Source organism: Garra rufa, chromosome 5, assembly GCF_049309525.1.
Source record: "Garra rufa chromosome 5, GarRuf1.0, whole genome shotgun sequence".
Classification (NCBI taxonomy): Eukaryota; Metazoa; Chordata; class Actinopteri; order Cypriniformes; family Cyprinidae; genus Garra; species Garra rufa.
Genome location: NC_133365.1, coordinates 30453896 through 30467248, shown reverse-complemented (window position 1 = coordinate 30467248; position 13353 = coordinate 30453896). Strand labels below are relative to the sequence as shown.

The 13353-nt window shown below is 36.5% G+C and overlaps 1 protein-coding gene across 1 annotated transcript in view; it reads left to right on the top strand.

The window, feature by feature from the left end:
* The window catches only part of lamc3 (laminin, gamma 3), a 138403-nt gene that overhangs the window by 116066 nt on the left and 8984 nt on the right, over positions 1 to 13353 (top strand). Inside the window, exons 13-22 of the mRNA XM_073839705.1 lie at positions 7752 to 7940; positions 8163 to 8414; positions 8900 to 9053; positions 9137 to 9279; positions 10909 to 11087; positions 11497 to 11689; positions 12288 to 12529; positions 12640 to 12716; positions 12795 to 12929; positions 13039 to 13288. Of these exons, the coding sequence (XP_073695806.1) occupies positions 7752 to 7940; positions 8163 to 8414; positions 8900 to 9053; positions 9137 to 9279; positions 10909 to 11087; positions 11497 to 11689; positions 12288 to 12529; positions 12640 to 12716; positions 12795 to 12929; positions 13039 to 13288 (1814 nt within the window). The remainder of the gene's footprint in view (positions 1 to 7751; positions 7941 to 8162; positions 8415 to 8899; positions 9054 to 9136; positions 9280 to 10908; positions 11088 to 11496; positions 11690 to 12287; positions 12530 to 12639; positions 12717 to 12794; positions 12930 to 13038; positions 13289 to 13353) is intronic.

Below are 13353 nucleotides of genomic sequence, written 5' to 3'. Positions count from 1 at the left end.
AATGTAGAATGACAGTTCAGTGTATGCCTTACACTCTTAAAAATAAAGGTGTTTCACGATGCCATAGAAGAACCTTTTAGTCAAAATGGTTCCATAAAGAACCTTTAACATCTGAGGAACCTTTCTGTTTCACAAAAGGTTCTTTATGGCAAATAAGGTTCTTCAAATTCTAAAAAGGTATGCAAGAAATGGTTCTTTAAAGAACCTTTGACTGAATTTGTAGAACCAAAAATAGTTCTTCTATGGCATCGCTTGAAGAACCTTTTGAAGCACCTCTATTTTTAAGAGTGTAGTTCAAGAGAAGAGGTTGAATGAATCGCACATGAACTGATCAGTGTTGCCAAGTCCACATTTTTCCCGCAGAATTGGGCTACTTTAACAGTGTTACCGCAGGTTGTTTTTCATGTCCACGGGTTTAAGTAACCCTAATAACGTGATATTTAGCCCCTGGAATGTGAATTTACCAGGGGACCCCCCTCGAAATTCAATTGGGCTAGTTTTAAATGGCAATTGGGCAGGTTTTGTTGTGAAAACCTGGCAACCCTGGAACGGATCATCTCCTCCTTTTAAACACCAGTTTCACCATGAAATAAACATGAATGAACATCCCAAGGTATGTTATAGAAAGTACAACTTACCAAAATCTGTATCCTGTCTCATGTAAAAGCTCAATCAGTATTTCAACTAAAGAAGGATGTCAATATAATCGCTTGTAAACAATGTCACGTAACATCACATTTACCTCAGAAAAACATATTTGTGACCATAAACTCATTTGTCTGCTAATTCTCTCTATTAACTGTAGAGAGGTGCATTTCGCTGAATATATACACCTTATAACATATTTATTATACTTTTTAGTTATTCCACATTTTATTTTATTTCATTTTATTTTTTAATAAATGTATTACAATTTTATGAAAGCCAGCATTTAATTTTTATATTTAAAAAAAAAATCGGAGTAGAAATATAATTTTGAAGTGTAACTTTATTATTATAAAAACTTAATTGAGTGTAATTTAAGTGTTTGTATATAAATCAGTTTATTTTAACCTTTCATATTATAGTAATGTAGTACCAGCTGACTCTCATATATATTTTACACCATTAGCTGAGATATTTTTTTTCCTTGAAAAATTTTGTGTGTGTACCTGATGTATTTTTTTAAAATAATCAATATCATATTGCAAGCTTGTGAATCAGAATCGAATTGAAATTTGTGTCAAAACCCAACGCTACATAAAACCATAAAAAACACTAAATCTTTTCAATGCAGTTACAATAAATTGAGTCTAAAGCTTTCAAATTGCACAAAAATTAACCAGAAAAAAATGTAGTCCATATGGCTTCTGTACAACATTCTTAGTCTTCTGTCATCATAAAAAGACTAAAATAGTTTTTTTTTTGTCTATAGCAGAGCATTTTGCTAAATATATGCAGCATATAATAAATTTGTGTGTACTATACCTGATGTATTTTTTTAAATAATCAATATCGCAGGCTTGTGAATCAGAATCCAAATTTGTCAAAACCCAGCCCTGCATAAAACCATAAAAAAAAAAAAACTTTTTTCCATGCAGTTGCAATAAATTGAGACTAAAGCTTTCAAAAAAAAAAATACCAAAAAAATAAAATGTGGTCCATATGGCTTCTGTACTGTATTCTAAGTCTTCTGTCACCATAAAAAGACCAAAATAGTTTTTTTTGTTTAAGGTATAGCAGGGTGTACCAAACGTTTTTGCTCTGCATTATATTGTGTTGCTCTGAGTCCTCTGTTTTGTTGTGTAAGAGAGTGGTATTGATCTTTGTGAGAGTTCAGGTTTGTCTTGGTGAAGTGATATATGGGGCGATGGTTCTTTTAGTGAGACTTTTCAAGTTAATTTTGTTTCCTCCAGGTCAGACCGACACAGACGCATGTGTCTGTGCATACACACTGTGTTCCCAGACCTCCCAAAGACTGAAAATAAAATGCCTCCTAAATCTAATTCAGCAGAACAAATAAACAGAGGAAGAGGAACGCGGCCCGAATCCAGCTGCTTATAAAATCAGACAAAAAACAAAAACCCAGACACCCCTACAGTCTGTTCTTTAAAGACTCCAGACTTCTTTATGAGCTAAGGTGCTTTTCATTTGAAGTTATCACACTGGTTCCCGTTATTGATCTCTCCATCCATCTGTCTGTTCCTCTCAGTCTCCTGCTTTCTTTCTCTCTATTTCTCTGCCTCTGATTTGGATCTATTAACGGTGGTCAGAATCTTTGAAATCACAATGTCCTCCAAGCTAGAGATCGTACTCTGGCTTAGAAGGCAGCATGTCTTCCTATAAATATAATACATAAACATTACTCTTTGTTCTATTTGTGAAAGTATGCTTTCCATTTATGTTATCAGTACAATGAATAATTACAACAAATTATTTCATGAATAATTAAAATAATGGGCTACAAAACCAGTAGCACAAGTACAATGCCTTGCGAAGTTATTCATACCCCTTTTTTCACATTTTGTTATGTTGCTGCCTTATGTTAAACTACTTTAAATTACTTTTTTTCCCACATCAATTTACACTCCCTACTCCATAATGGCAAAGCAAAAAAAATATTAAAAATAAAAAGCTGAAAAAATCCTGTTGCATAAGTATTCATACCCTTTTCTGGGACGCTCAAAATTTAGCTCAGGAGCATACATATTGCTTCTAGATGTTACTACACTTCGAGTGGAGTTAAACTGTGGCAAATTCATTTGAATGAGCATGATTTAGAAGGGCACACACCTCTCAGAAAAGGTCTAACAGCTGAAAATGCATATTAGAGCAAAAACCAAGTCCTGAGGTCAAGATAACTGCCTGTAGAGCTCAGTGACAGACTTGCGTTAAGGCAATGATCTAGGGAAGAGTTCAGAAAAAAATCTGCTGCATTGAAGGTTCACAGAAGCTTTATCCATAATGGAAGATGATTGGAACAACCAGGACTCTAGAAAATGTCTGCCAGCCCCCATCCAAGCTGACAGAGCTTGAGAGGTGAAGAGGTGAGGCAAAGAATGGCAGATAATTGCCAAATGCAGATGTGCAAAGCTTGTCACATCATACCCAAAAAGACTTGAGGCTGTAAAGGTGCTTCAACTATGTACTGAGTTAAGGCTATGAATACTTATGCAATGTACTTATTTCAGTGTTTTATTTTTAATAAATTTGTAAAATTTGCAAATCTGTTTTTTGCTTTGTCATTATTATGGTGTATGGAGTGTAAATTGATGTGGGGAAAAACTTTTAAAGCTAATTTACTAATTTAAAGCAGTTTAACATAATGCTGCAATAAAACAAAATGTGAAAAATGAATACTTTTGCAAGGCACTGTATATTTGTAGCAGTAGCCAAAAATACACTGTATGGGTCAAAATGATCGATTTTTCTTTTAGATTAAGTAAAGATCATGTTCCATGAAGATATTTTGTACATTTCCTACCGTAAATATATCAAAGCATATCTTTTGATTAGTAATATGCATTGCTAAGAACTTCATTTGGACAACTTTAAAGGCAATTTCTCAGTGTTTAGATTTTTTTGCACCCTCAGATTCCAGATTTTCAAAAAGTTGTATCTCAGCCAAATGTTGTCCTATCCTAACAAACTATACATCAATAGAAAGCTTATTTATTCAGTCCATATCACATATAATTTCCATATCAGTGCATTCCTGCACCTTCCCAATACTTTCCTACTTTCTCTCTCTCTCTCTTTCTCTCTTTTTTCCTGAGGCACTTAACTATCTCTCTCAGTAAAACCTTCTTAAATCTATTAGTGTTAACCTTGCAAATTCTCTCAGTGGCATTGAGTGCGTTTGAGGGACAGCAGGACTCTCAAATCTTTGTCCTTTAATGTTAAGGATGTGATTATCTAATTGATAGGTGTGAATTAGCCATCACACAGAGCGCCTTTATCTCCACACGACCTCATTGACAAACAGACTAAGTTGTTTTTCACCGTCAACTTGTACTACATCGTGATTGTGTGCTTTTATTCAAACCATGTGAATATCTCAGTCGGTTTATTACCTTTAGTTTCTGAAGGCATCTTTTCCATAGATAGGTTGTTTTAAGGACAGAATTTCTTTAACGCTATAGTTTTATTATTGATTTTGTTCTGTTGTTGTTACGCTGGTGATTTGTCTCTGAACTGTCTCTAAAGGGAACTTCAGCACTAAGGCTAATACACAATTCAGCAGTTGTAGAGGTTTTGGCTGAAATGAATGACAGAGTGTGTGTTATTTATAATATTATTTTCCTTGATCTTTCTGAATACTTGTTCTTTATGAAGGCTGCTTTACTATTCATCTCATGCGCTGTACATATTTCACACACAGGTCAATCAGATTCTTTTAACCATGAATTTAAATGTGTTATATGTGACCCTGGACCACAAAACCAGTCTTAACTGTCAATTTTTCTAAATTGGGAGTTAAACATCATCTGAAAGCTAAATAAATAATTGACTGAGATACAACTATCTGAAAATCTGGAATCTGAGGGTGCAAAAAAATCGAAATATTGAGAAAATCGCCTTTAAAGTTGTCCAAATGAAGTTTTTAGCAATGCATATTACTAATCAAAAATGTTGATATATTTACAGTAGAAAATTTACAAAGTACCTTCATGGAACATGACCTATACCATTTTTAGCTGTTGTTACAAATATAACCATGCTACTTAAGACTGTTTTTGTGGTCCAGGGTCACATATATGAAAGTCAAAAGCCCCCTTTATTTAGCTTTGCCTAATAATCTGAGGGAAAGAAATACAACTGGAGATTTGATCCTCTTATTGGTAAAGAGAATAAATGACCTTTGATTTAAGTTCTTACCACTAAATCAGAAATAATCGATGCGCTTTTGAAGACAGATACATGAACAGTCTGATAGCTTGTGAAAGACAATGGTTTTAGAACAATTACCGTGACTAGGCACAACACATTCTCTCTTTCGCTCACATGTTAAATATAATAGTATATTGCCATCTGCTGTTTCGGATGGGTAGTGCCGTTTTTACCTTAATCACAGGTGAGGGGTGTGCGTGTCTATATTTTTCGTGTATGTGTTAGATTCTGTACACACACACGGTGTTTAATTTTTAAATATAATGTAGTCTTTATCTGGTATGTGTAAACATTTCTGTTTATTCATTTTGTTATTTATGCATGTACATTGCTTGTTTTGTATCTTGTACTATATCTCTACTTGTTTTTAAATTCAGTGAAATGAAACCGTCAGGCATGTGAGCAGAATTCAAATGGAGCCGAGTGCTTTGCTCAATGGCATATTGTTGCGTGTGTTTTTGTGCTGACATTGGCAGCGTTGAGCTGCTTGTCTGAACTGATGAGTTGATGTGTGATGGCTCTCACCCTGGTGTTTCTGCACTGAACCAGAAAGCCATTTGAGTTTGTTTGCTTGTGTAGAAACTCATATGGTATTCATGGCGTTGTAATACTGAGTTTCAGTGTGTTTGTGTATGAGGTTCAATGAATCTGATGACTGCCTGACTTCACTTCTTGTCACAATATATGCCCTTTAAATAAAAAAAAGATCATATGTGACCCTGGACCACAAAACCAGTCTTAAGTAGCACGGGTATATTTATAGCAGTATCCAAAAATACATTATATGGGTCAAAATGATCTATTTTTCTTTTATGCCAAAAATCATATGGATATTAAGTGAAGATCATGTTCAAAATATATCAAAACTTAATTTTTGATTGCTAATAACTTCATTTGGACAGCTTTAAAGGGACAGTTCACCCGAAAATGAAAATTTAATGTTTATCTGCTTACCCCCAGGGCATCCAAGATGTAGGTGACTTTGTTTCTTCAGTAGAATGCAAACAAAGATTTTTTACTTAAACTGTTGCAGTCTGTCAGTCATAATGGCAGTCAATGGGATCCTTGGCTTTGAGAGTCAAAAAAACATACACAGACAAAATCAAAAACCTTGCGGCTAGTGACGATACATTGAGGTCTTAACACGCGAATCAATCGGCTTATTTATATATATTGTTTTTACCTCTGATCCAGACTGTCCAACTGTCCTGAGCGCGTTCACAACAGCCGGCACGTCAACGTGCTCTGGCATAGTAGACGCATGCCCTGAAGCGATCTGTCGCGCATATACGTCACTCATTGTTTACACAGAAAGATTGTGGGTACGACGGCTACTCAAAATGGTTATTACTTGTGCTTATCCTGATTGTTGCAACCAAATAAAAACTAAAAGATTACGTTTGCTTCCGCGAACTCACCCGGGAGTGATGACTTTTCACCGACTCCCAACTTTTATGCCTGATCGACTGAAGTTATGGTTGCTTGCTCTTTGCCACGCGCCAGCTGTTGCGAACACACTCAGGACAGTTGGACTTTGCAGTGGATCAGAGGTAAAATAAATTATATAAATACTGTTCAGTTTCTTGCACTGACCAGTTGTTTCATGTGTTAAGACCTAGGGCTGTGCAATAATCGAAATTCAGTTTCAAACGATCATGGAAATACAGTAATCGAGATGAAACGATTATTGCGTAATCCATTGGATTCGCTCCTTCATAAAAGCCTAATTTCACACGCAAATCAGCAAAATCATGTAACGCGACTTTCATAAAACGGGACATGCATGATTTATTAATGTTTCTTTGATGTTGTGTTTTTTAAAACGCGAAAGAAAACTCAGACGGAGCAGAACACGGGCATGTAAAGTTATCTTTTAGCTCAAGGTGTGCACCTAAATGGTCAAATACACGCAAAAATATTTCAAAATGAGGCGCTTGTTGATTATTCATGTAAACCCTTGTCAGTTATGTCTTAAATGATCATAAACAATTGAGAATGAAAATACGTGTGGAGTTCTAAAGCCGCAACAAATAATATTCCTTCTGCCGTCTCTGTGCTTAATATTAATAAAACGTAAAAATACAAAGAGAAAAATCACTGCTCTTGAATAAGGGCTTTTTTAGTTTTAATAAGAAACAAACCATGTTTAATTCTTACAGTGAAGACACTGTTTTATTTTACATTCAAATAATTACATTCAATTTCTTTAGTAGGTTGTTAGACTACTTTAGACTTGCATAAAAGTATTCAGTATTTAAAAAAAAAAAAAAAAAAAAACTTTTTTTTTCTGTTGTATTGCTATCTTTAAATTAATCACTAATATAAAGTTTTGGACCGTGTTAAATAATCGAGATTATAATATTGACCAAAATAATCGTGATTATGATTTTTGCCATAATCGAGCAGCCCTAGACCTCAATGTATCGTCACAAGCCGCAGGGTTTAATTTGGTTTTGTCTGTGTATGTTTTTTTGACTCTTAAATCCATGGGTCCTATTGACTGTCATTATATGACTGACAAACTGCAACGATTTTAGTTAAAAATCTTTGCTTGTGTTCTACTGAAGAAATAAAGTCACCTCCATCTTGGATGTCCTGGGGTTACGCAGATAAGCATCAATTTTTGGGGGGGAGGTGAACTATCCCTTTAAAGGCTATTTTCTCAATATTTTGATTTTTTGCACCCTCAGATTCCAGATTTTCAAATAGCTGTATCTCAGCCAAATCTTGTCCTATCCTAACAAACCATACATCAATGAAAAGCTTATTTATTCAGGTCTCAATTCAGAAAAATTGACCCTTATGACTGCTTCAGGGTCACTTTTTTTTTTTTTTTTTTTGTGCGCAAGTTGTGTATGCTTTCTTTGTGTGTTTTATCGCAGGTGTGTGTGACTGCAGAGACTTCACCACAGGCCGTTATTGTGAGCTTTGTGAAGATGGTTACTATGGCAATGCACTGACTGGCAGCCCAGGCAACTGCTTACCTTGTCCTTGTCCAGATCGCACCACCTGCGCCCAGGTGCCAGAGACGGGGGATGTGGTTTGTACCAACTGTCCGACAGGCCAAAGGGGTCAGTTGCAGTCAGTTCATATGCTATTTACATAATTCTGACACACAAATGCTCAGTTCGGCATTAATATGCAAATAGATTAGTAGTTAAAAGACATTATGCTCTCACTGTAAATAAATGTACATTTAGTCATTTAACAGATGCGTGCATCCCAAGCACAAACACAAAGAGCGATAATAAATAGAAAGTAGATTGTGTTAACGGATCTTAATGGATTCCCAGGTGTGCGGTGTGAATTATGTGAAGATGGTTTCTATGGCAACCCTCTGGGCTGGGGAGGCAAAGTGCAACCGTGTGTGAGGTGCGAGTGTAATGGAAACGTGGATCCCAATGCGGTGGGTGTGTGCGATCACATGACTGGACGCTGTCTGAAATGCCTGGGACATACGACTGGAGACCATTGTGAAAAATGCAGATCAGGTTACTACGGCAACGCTTTGGCCAATGAACTCAATCCAGAGCAAAAGTGCAAACGTGAGTATCATTTAAAACATGAATGTGGCACATAATGAAGACACTTTACTTTACTTTTTGCCTGCTTTATCTCTATAAGGACAGTACAATTTAAAATCACCTACATTGTGGAAACCCGCCAAAAGAAAATGGCTTAATAAATATACTGCAGATGTGAAAATGTAAATGTAAATGCAAATGAGTATGAGGGCAGAAAATATCATTAGCTGAGTATAAAAACAGTAGAAGTCAATGGAAAGTCATTGAGTGCTTTGAGACTTCAAAACTTAGATTAAATTGTTTTTGAGACGCTCAGCAATATTAAGCGTTTTATCCTTGTTCAAGATCTTGCTTTGTTGCATGCCTCATTAGAATGTAGACATTAAAAAAACATTTTGTGCACAAGTTATACATCATTTATCATCATGGGTGAGAAGATTTCTTGTGAACTTCTTCGTAAAATTGTGTGCATGTGGATTGTGTGCATGTGGATTTCTGTTTCTCAGCTTGCGCCTGTAACATGGCTGGGACATCAGGGTCACTGAATGACTGCCACCCGGATACAGGAAAATGTGTTTGTCTGAGTCATGTCACAGGAAGAGACTGTGGACAGTGTGAAAATGGCTACTTCAATCTGGAGCCGGGTTTGGGCTGTGAGATGTAAGTTTTGCGATCTCTCTGTCAGTCTAAAAGCCTATAAACTAATGTGCATAAATGATATATTCTCGTCTGCTATTCTATAGGTGTAACTGCAATCCCATCGGCTCCTCCTCTTCATCATGTCATCCAATCACAGGACAGTGCATGTGTCGAACAGGTGTAGAGGGGCTGTCGTGCGACACTTGTCGAATGGGATTCTTTGGTTTCTCCTCTAGAGGCTGCAGAGGTATTGAAATCTTTACATTTTACTTATATGTTATTTATTTTACTTATACAACTTATTTTATAGTTGTTTTTTATTATAAATTAATCAAAAGTAAAAATGTTAATATAAACTAAATACAAAGTTCTGGCATGAAACTCTAGATGGCGCAGTCCGATAGGTCTAACTCAATCTGACATAATGACATCATTATCACATGGCACAGCTGATTGGTTCTCTCCTGTATCAGTAGCCAATGATCTCGCTGTTCAACATTCAAATATATGACTAGTGCTTGCTGTAGCAGTTGCAACGCGCTTCAGAAACCCTCCACCTTCCCCAGCTCCACCTGTATAGATCATAGCAGATCTATTCCGCCTAAACCAAACACATTAACATTGTAATGTGCATTACCATGCCAATCCCTCTAAGAGTTGTCATGACAGAACTCTAATTTAACTAATTTATTTTTAAAATAGTAACATTTACTATTTAAAAGATAAGTTCACTTCCAGAATCAACATTTCCTGATCATTTACTCATCCCATGTTGCCTAAGATGTTTATGTCTTTCTTTCTTCAGTTGCAAAGAAATAAAGATTTTTGAGGAAAACATTAAAGGATTTTTCTCTATATAGTGTACTACTATGGTTCCCAATGGTTTGAGCTTCAAGTGACTCTACACCAGTGGTTTTCAAACCCTGGGTCGTGACCTTCGGATGGGTTGCGAGACTTAAAAAATGGGTCGCCATCTGAGGTAATTGTAAAGCCTATATGTATGTAACAAAGTTCAATATTCGAGGAGGAAGGAAGCGGGAACCGGCAAACTTAACTAATAACTAATAACTAGTAACTAATAAACAACAAAACGAAAGCAAACGGCAGCCGCCTCATGAAGAATCCAACGTGTTTTTGTGTTTGCGCTCTGTTTTTGCAGTGTTGAACATTGTAGCCAATCATAATCATGTCTGTTTCTGAAACACAATGGCCAATCAATGGCATTTCAGTTAGTCAGAAACCACTCGCCAAATTGTTGTTCAGTCCTGAGTTCTGGAAACTCGCGGATCCTCACATTATAACCAAGTGTAGATGTGGGTCTCGTTGTTTTAAATGGAAAAAATAGGGTCCCTCTCAAAAAGGTTTGAAAACCACTGCTCTACACGATCCCAGCCAAGGAATAAGGGTCTTATCTAGCAAAATGGTATTTTTTTTAAATGTAGTTTTATATACTTTTTAACCATAAATGCTTGTCTTGCACCACCCCAACCTCATGCGTCAGGTTAAAAAGAATATACATTTTTATTTTTTTAACCCGCTGAGCCCCATTAAAGTCTACTATATGGAGAAAAATCCTGGAATGTTTTCCTCTAAAATCTTAATTTCTTTTCGACTGATAAAAGAAAGACATTAACATCTTAAATGACATGAGGGTTTGTACATTTTTTAGAAAATCTTTATTCTGGAAGTGAACTCAGCCTTTAATAATCAATTTTCAGTAGTCAGCTATCAATGTTACTTTTCTAACCAGTGTATTTTACAGTGAATTCAGCTAAAAATGTACATATTTGACATTTCATACATATATATTTTTTTTTTTTCACATACCTAAGTCTTTAAGAGTCATTGTTTCTCTTCGTCAATCTCCCACCTATAGCATGTAATTGTGACCCAATGGGCTCAAGCTTGATGCAGTGCCACGACAACGGGACGTGTTCTTGTCGCAATGGGTTTGTTGGTTATAAGTGTGACAAGTGTGAGCTAAACTACTACCAGAACCGGCTGACCCACCAATGTGAGGAGTGCCCTGTGTGCTACAGTCTTATCAGAGACCAGGTGGGCCTTCCTCAGTGCATGAGAAAGAGATGAAGATGAAGCATGAGAACTGATCTTTTGATGTAATGGTTACTCAGCAAATTAAAAGGTTCCCAATTACCTGTTATCTCACCCACTCACTAAGTTCCTTTGCTTAGATGCTGTTTCCCTGACCTATATCTTCCTGGTTTTTCATAATGAGCATGAATGGGTGGTAATGCAAGGCTGGTTTTAGCTCTGCCCTTTAAATGATTGTGCAAAGCTCAGTGGGGTTCAAGTTAATGAGGTGTGATGGATAATTTTAATAATCAAACCTACGTCCACTGCTGAACTTGAGTTTTTGAATATGACTAATTCTACACAGTCTCTACATTTTTTTCCCACAGGTTTTTTAAATATATGTATTTTTTTCACATTGTTTTGTTTACAGGCCAGTAAATTGAAAGCCAAACTGCAGGAGTTGGAAACGCTGCTCAGCAGCTATGACTGCAATAGATACAGTCGGCATTATCGTGGGCGTCAGCAGCACAGACACCAACATAACGGCCTGGACCTTCACATACAGAAGGACCAGGTTGAAGACTATCTTCCCAATGCCCTGGAGGACCTCCTAGCTATTCAAGGTAAAAAAGCTCTTAGACAAAATTGTTTAACCTCCTCAACACTGAGACTAAATTCAATTATTCAATCAATAAGTTCTGTTCTTTTGAACTTTCTGTTCATCCAAACATCCATCAATCCAAAGATTCATCAAATGTATCACAGTTTCCACAAACATATTAAGCAGCACAGCTGTTTTCAACATTAATAATAATAAGAAATGGTTCTTAAGCACCAAATCAGCATATTAGAATGATTTCTGAAGGATCATGTGACTGAATTGCAAAACATTCTGCTTTGTCATGACATAAATTATTGACATTTTAAAATCTATTCAAATAGATTTTAAATTATAATGATATTTCACAGTGTTAGTGTTTTTACTGTATTTCTGATCAAAGAAATGCAGCCTTGGTTTAGTATGAAAGCCTTTTAAAGGGTATTGTATGCTAAGAAAATCTGAAACAAATTTGTACAATCACTCTACAATGTATCACAGTTTATTTAAGACAAATGTAGAACATATTGTGCCTCCATTCAGCTTTGTTGCTTCTGCCGATGACAGTCGTTTTGTTGGAAACTCACTACTGATGCAACACTGATGTTCCTCTTTTGATGCAGAGGCTCGTGAGGCCTTCATTAAACAGTTCTCACAGCTGGAAACATCTGCCCAGACCTTACAGCTGCAGCTGCGAAGCATTGCAATGGCGCTGAACTGCAACGTAACAGACAGCGGAGAAGTTACAGAGGAAGAAAAGACTCTGACGGGTGAAACTGAGTGTCAAGAGCTTGTTGACACTTTATCTGCTACTCTGAATATGCAAGACCAGCTTCAGAAGATGACTCTTGACCTTAACAGCATGGTAAGTCGGCACAGATCAATTAAACGAACATCTAATCCATCTGTCCAGAGAACGTGTCTTAATGGAGGCTTTTGGCTCTCTCTGCTTCTCTTCAAACATCTAATTCTCAGGTCATCTCATCTGTAATCCCTAAAGAACCAAACAAATGGAACGCCATCGTGAATGAGTCTGAAGTGCTGGTGAAAAGGTTAGGAGAAATATTTCCAGCAAATGTGTCTCAAGGTTAAAGAGTTTTAGATATGACTTCTGCTTTTTCTTTTAACAGTCACACAGACATGGCAGCTCATATAGAGAAGATAGCAGAAGATGCCTTTAAAATGGCTAACCGAACTTATTCACAGCTTGTAACTTTACTAGAAGACAACTCCACAGAGTCTTATGTACAGGATCTCACAGAGAAGTGAGTTATGTTTGTGTTTGTATTCATCAAGCATATTTTGCGGTTCTATGGGTATTGACCATTAATAACTCATTTTAAATGTCACTGTCTATCTATTGTTGTCTCAAAGGCTGGAGGAGATGCAGCAGCTGAAGGAAAATCTGACGCTTGAGGTTAATGAGACTTTAGTGACACACCTGTCACTTCAGAGGCACAATTTGGAGATAGCCGACATTTTAGAGAACATCACCGCTTCACTATCTGAACTATGCAGAACGGATGGCAATTTCACCCTTGCCTTGCAGTCCAATATAACGTCTTTCTCACAGGTGCTTAATCAAACAAATGTCACAGCAACCCAGCATCCTGAAATTACACAGGTTTGTTCATGCATTATTGATGGACATTGTGGTACTGCTATTGATGCCTTAATATACTAATTATT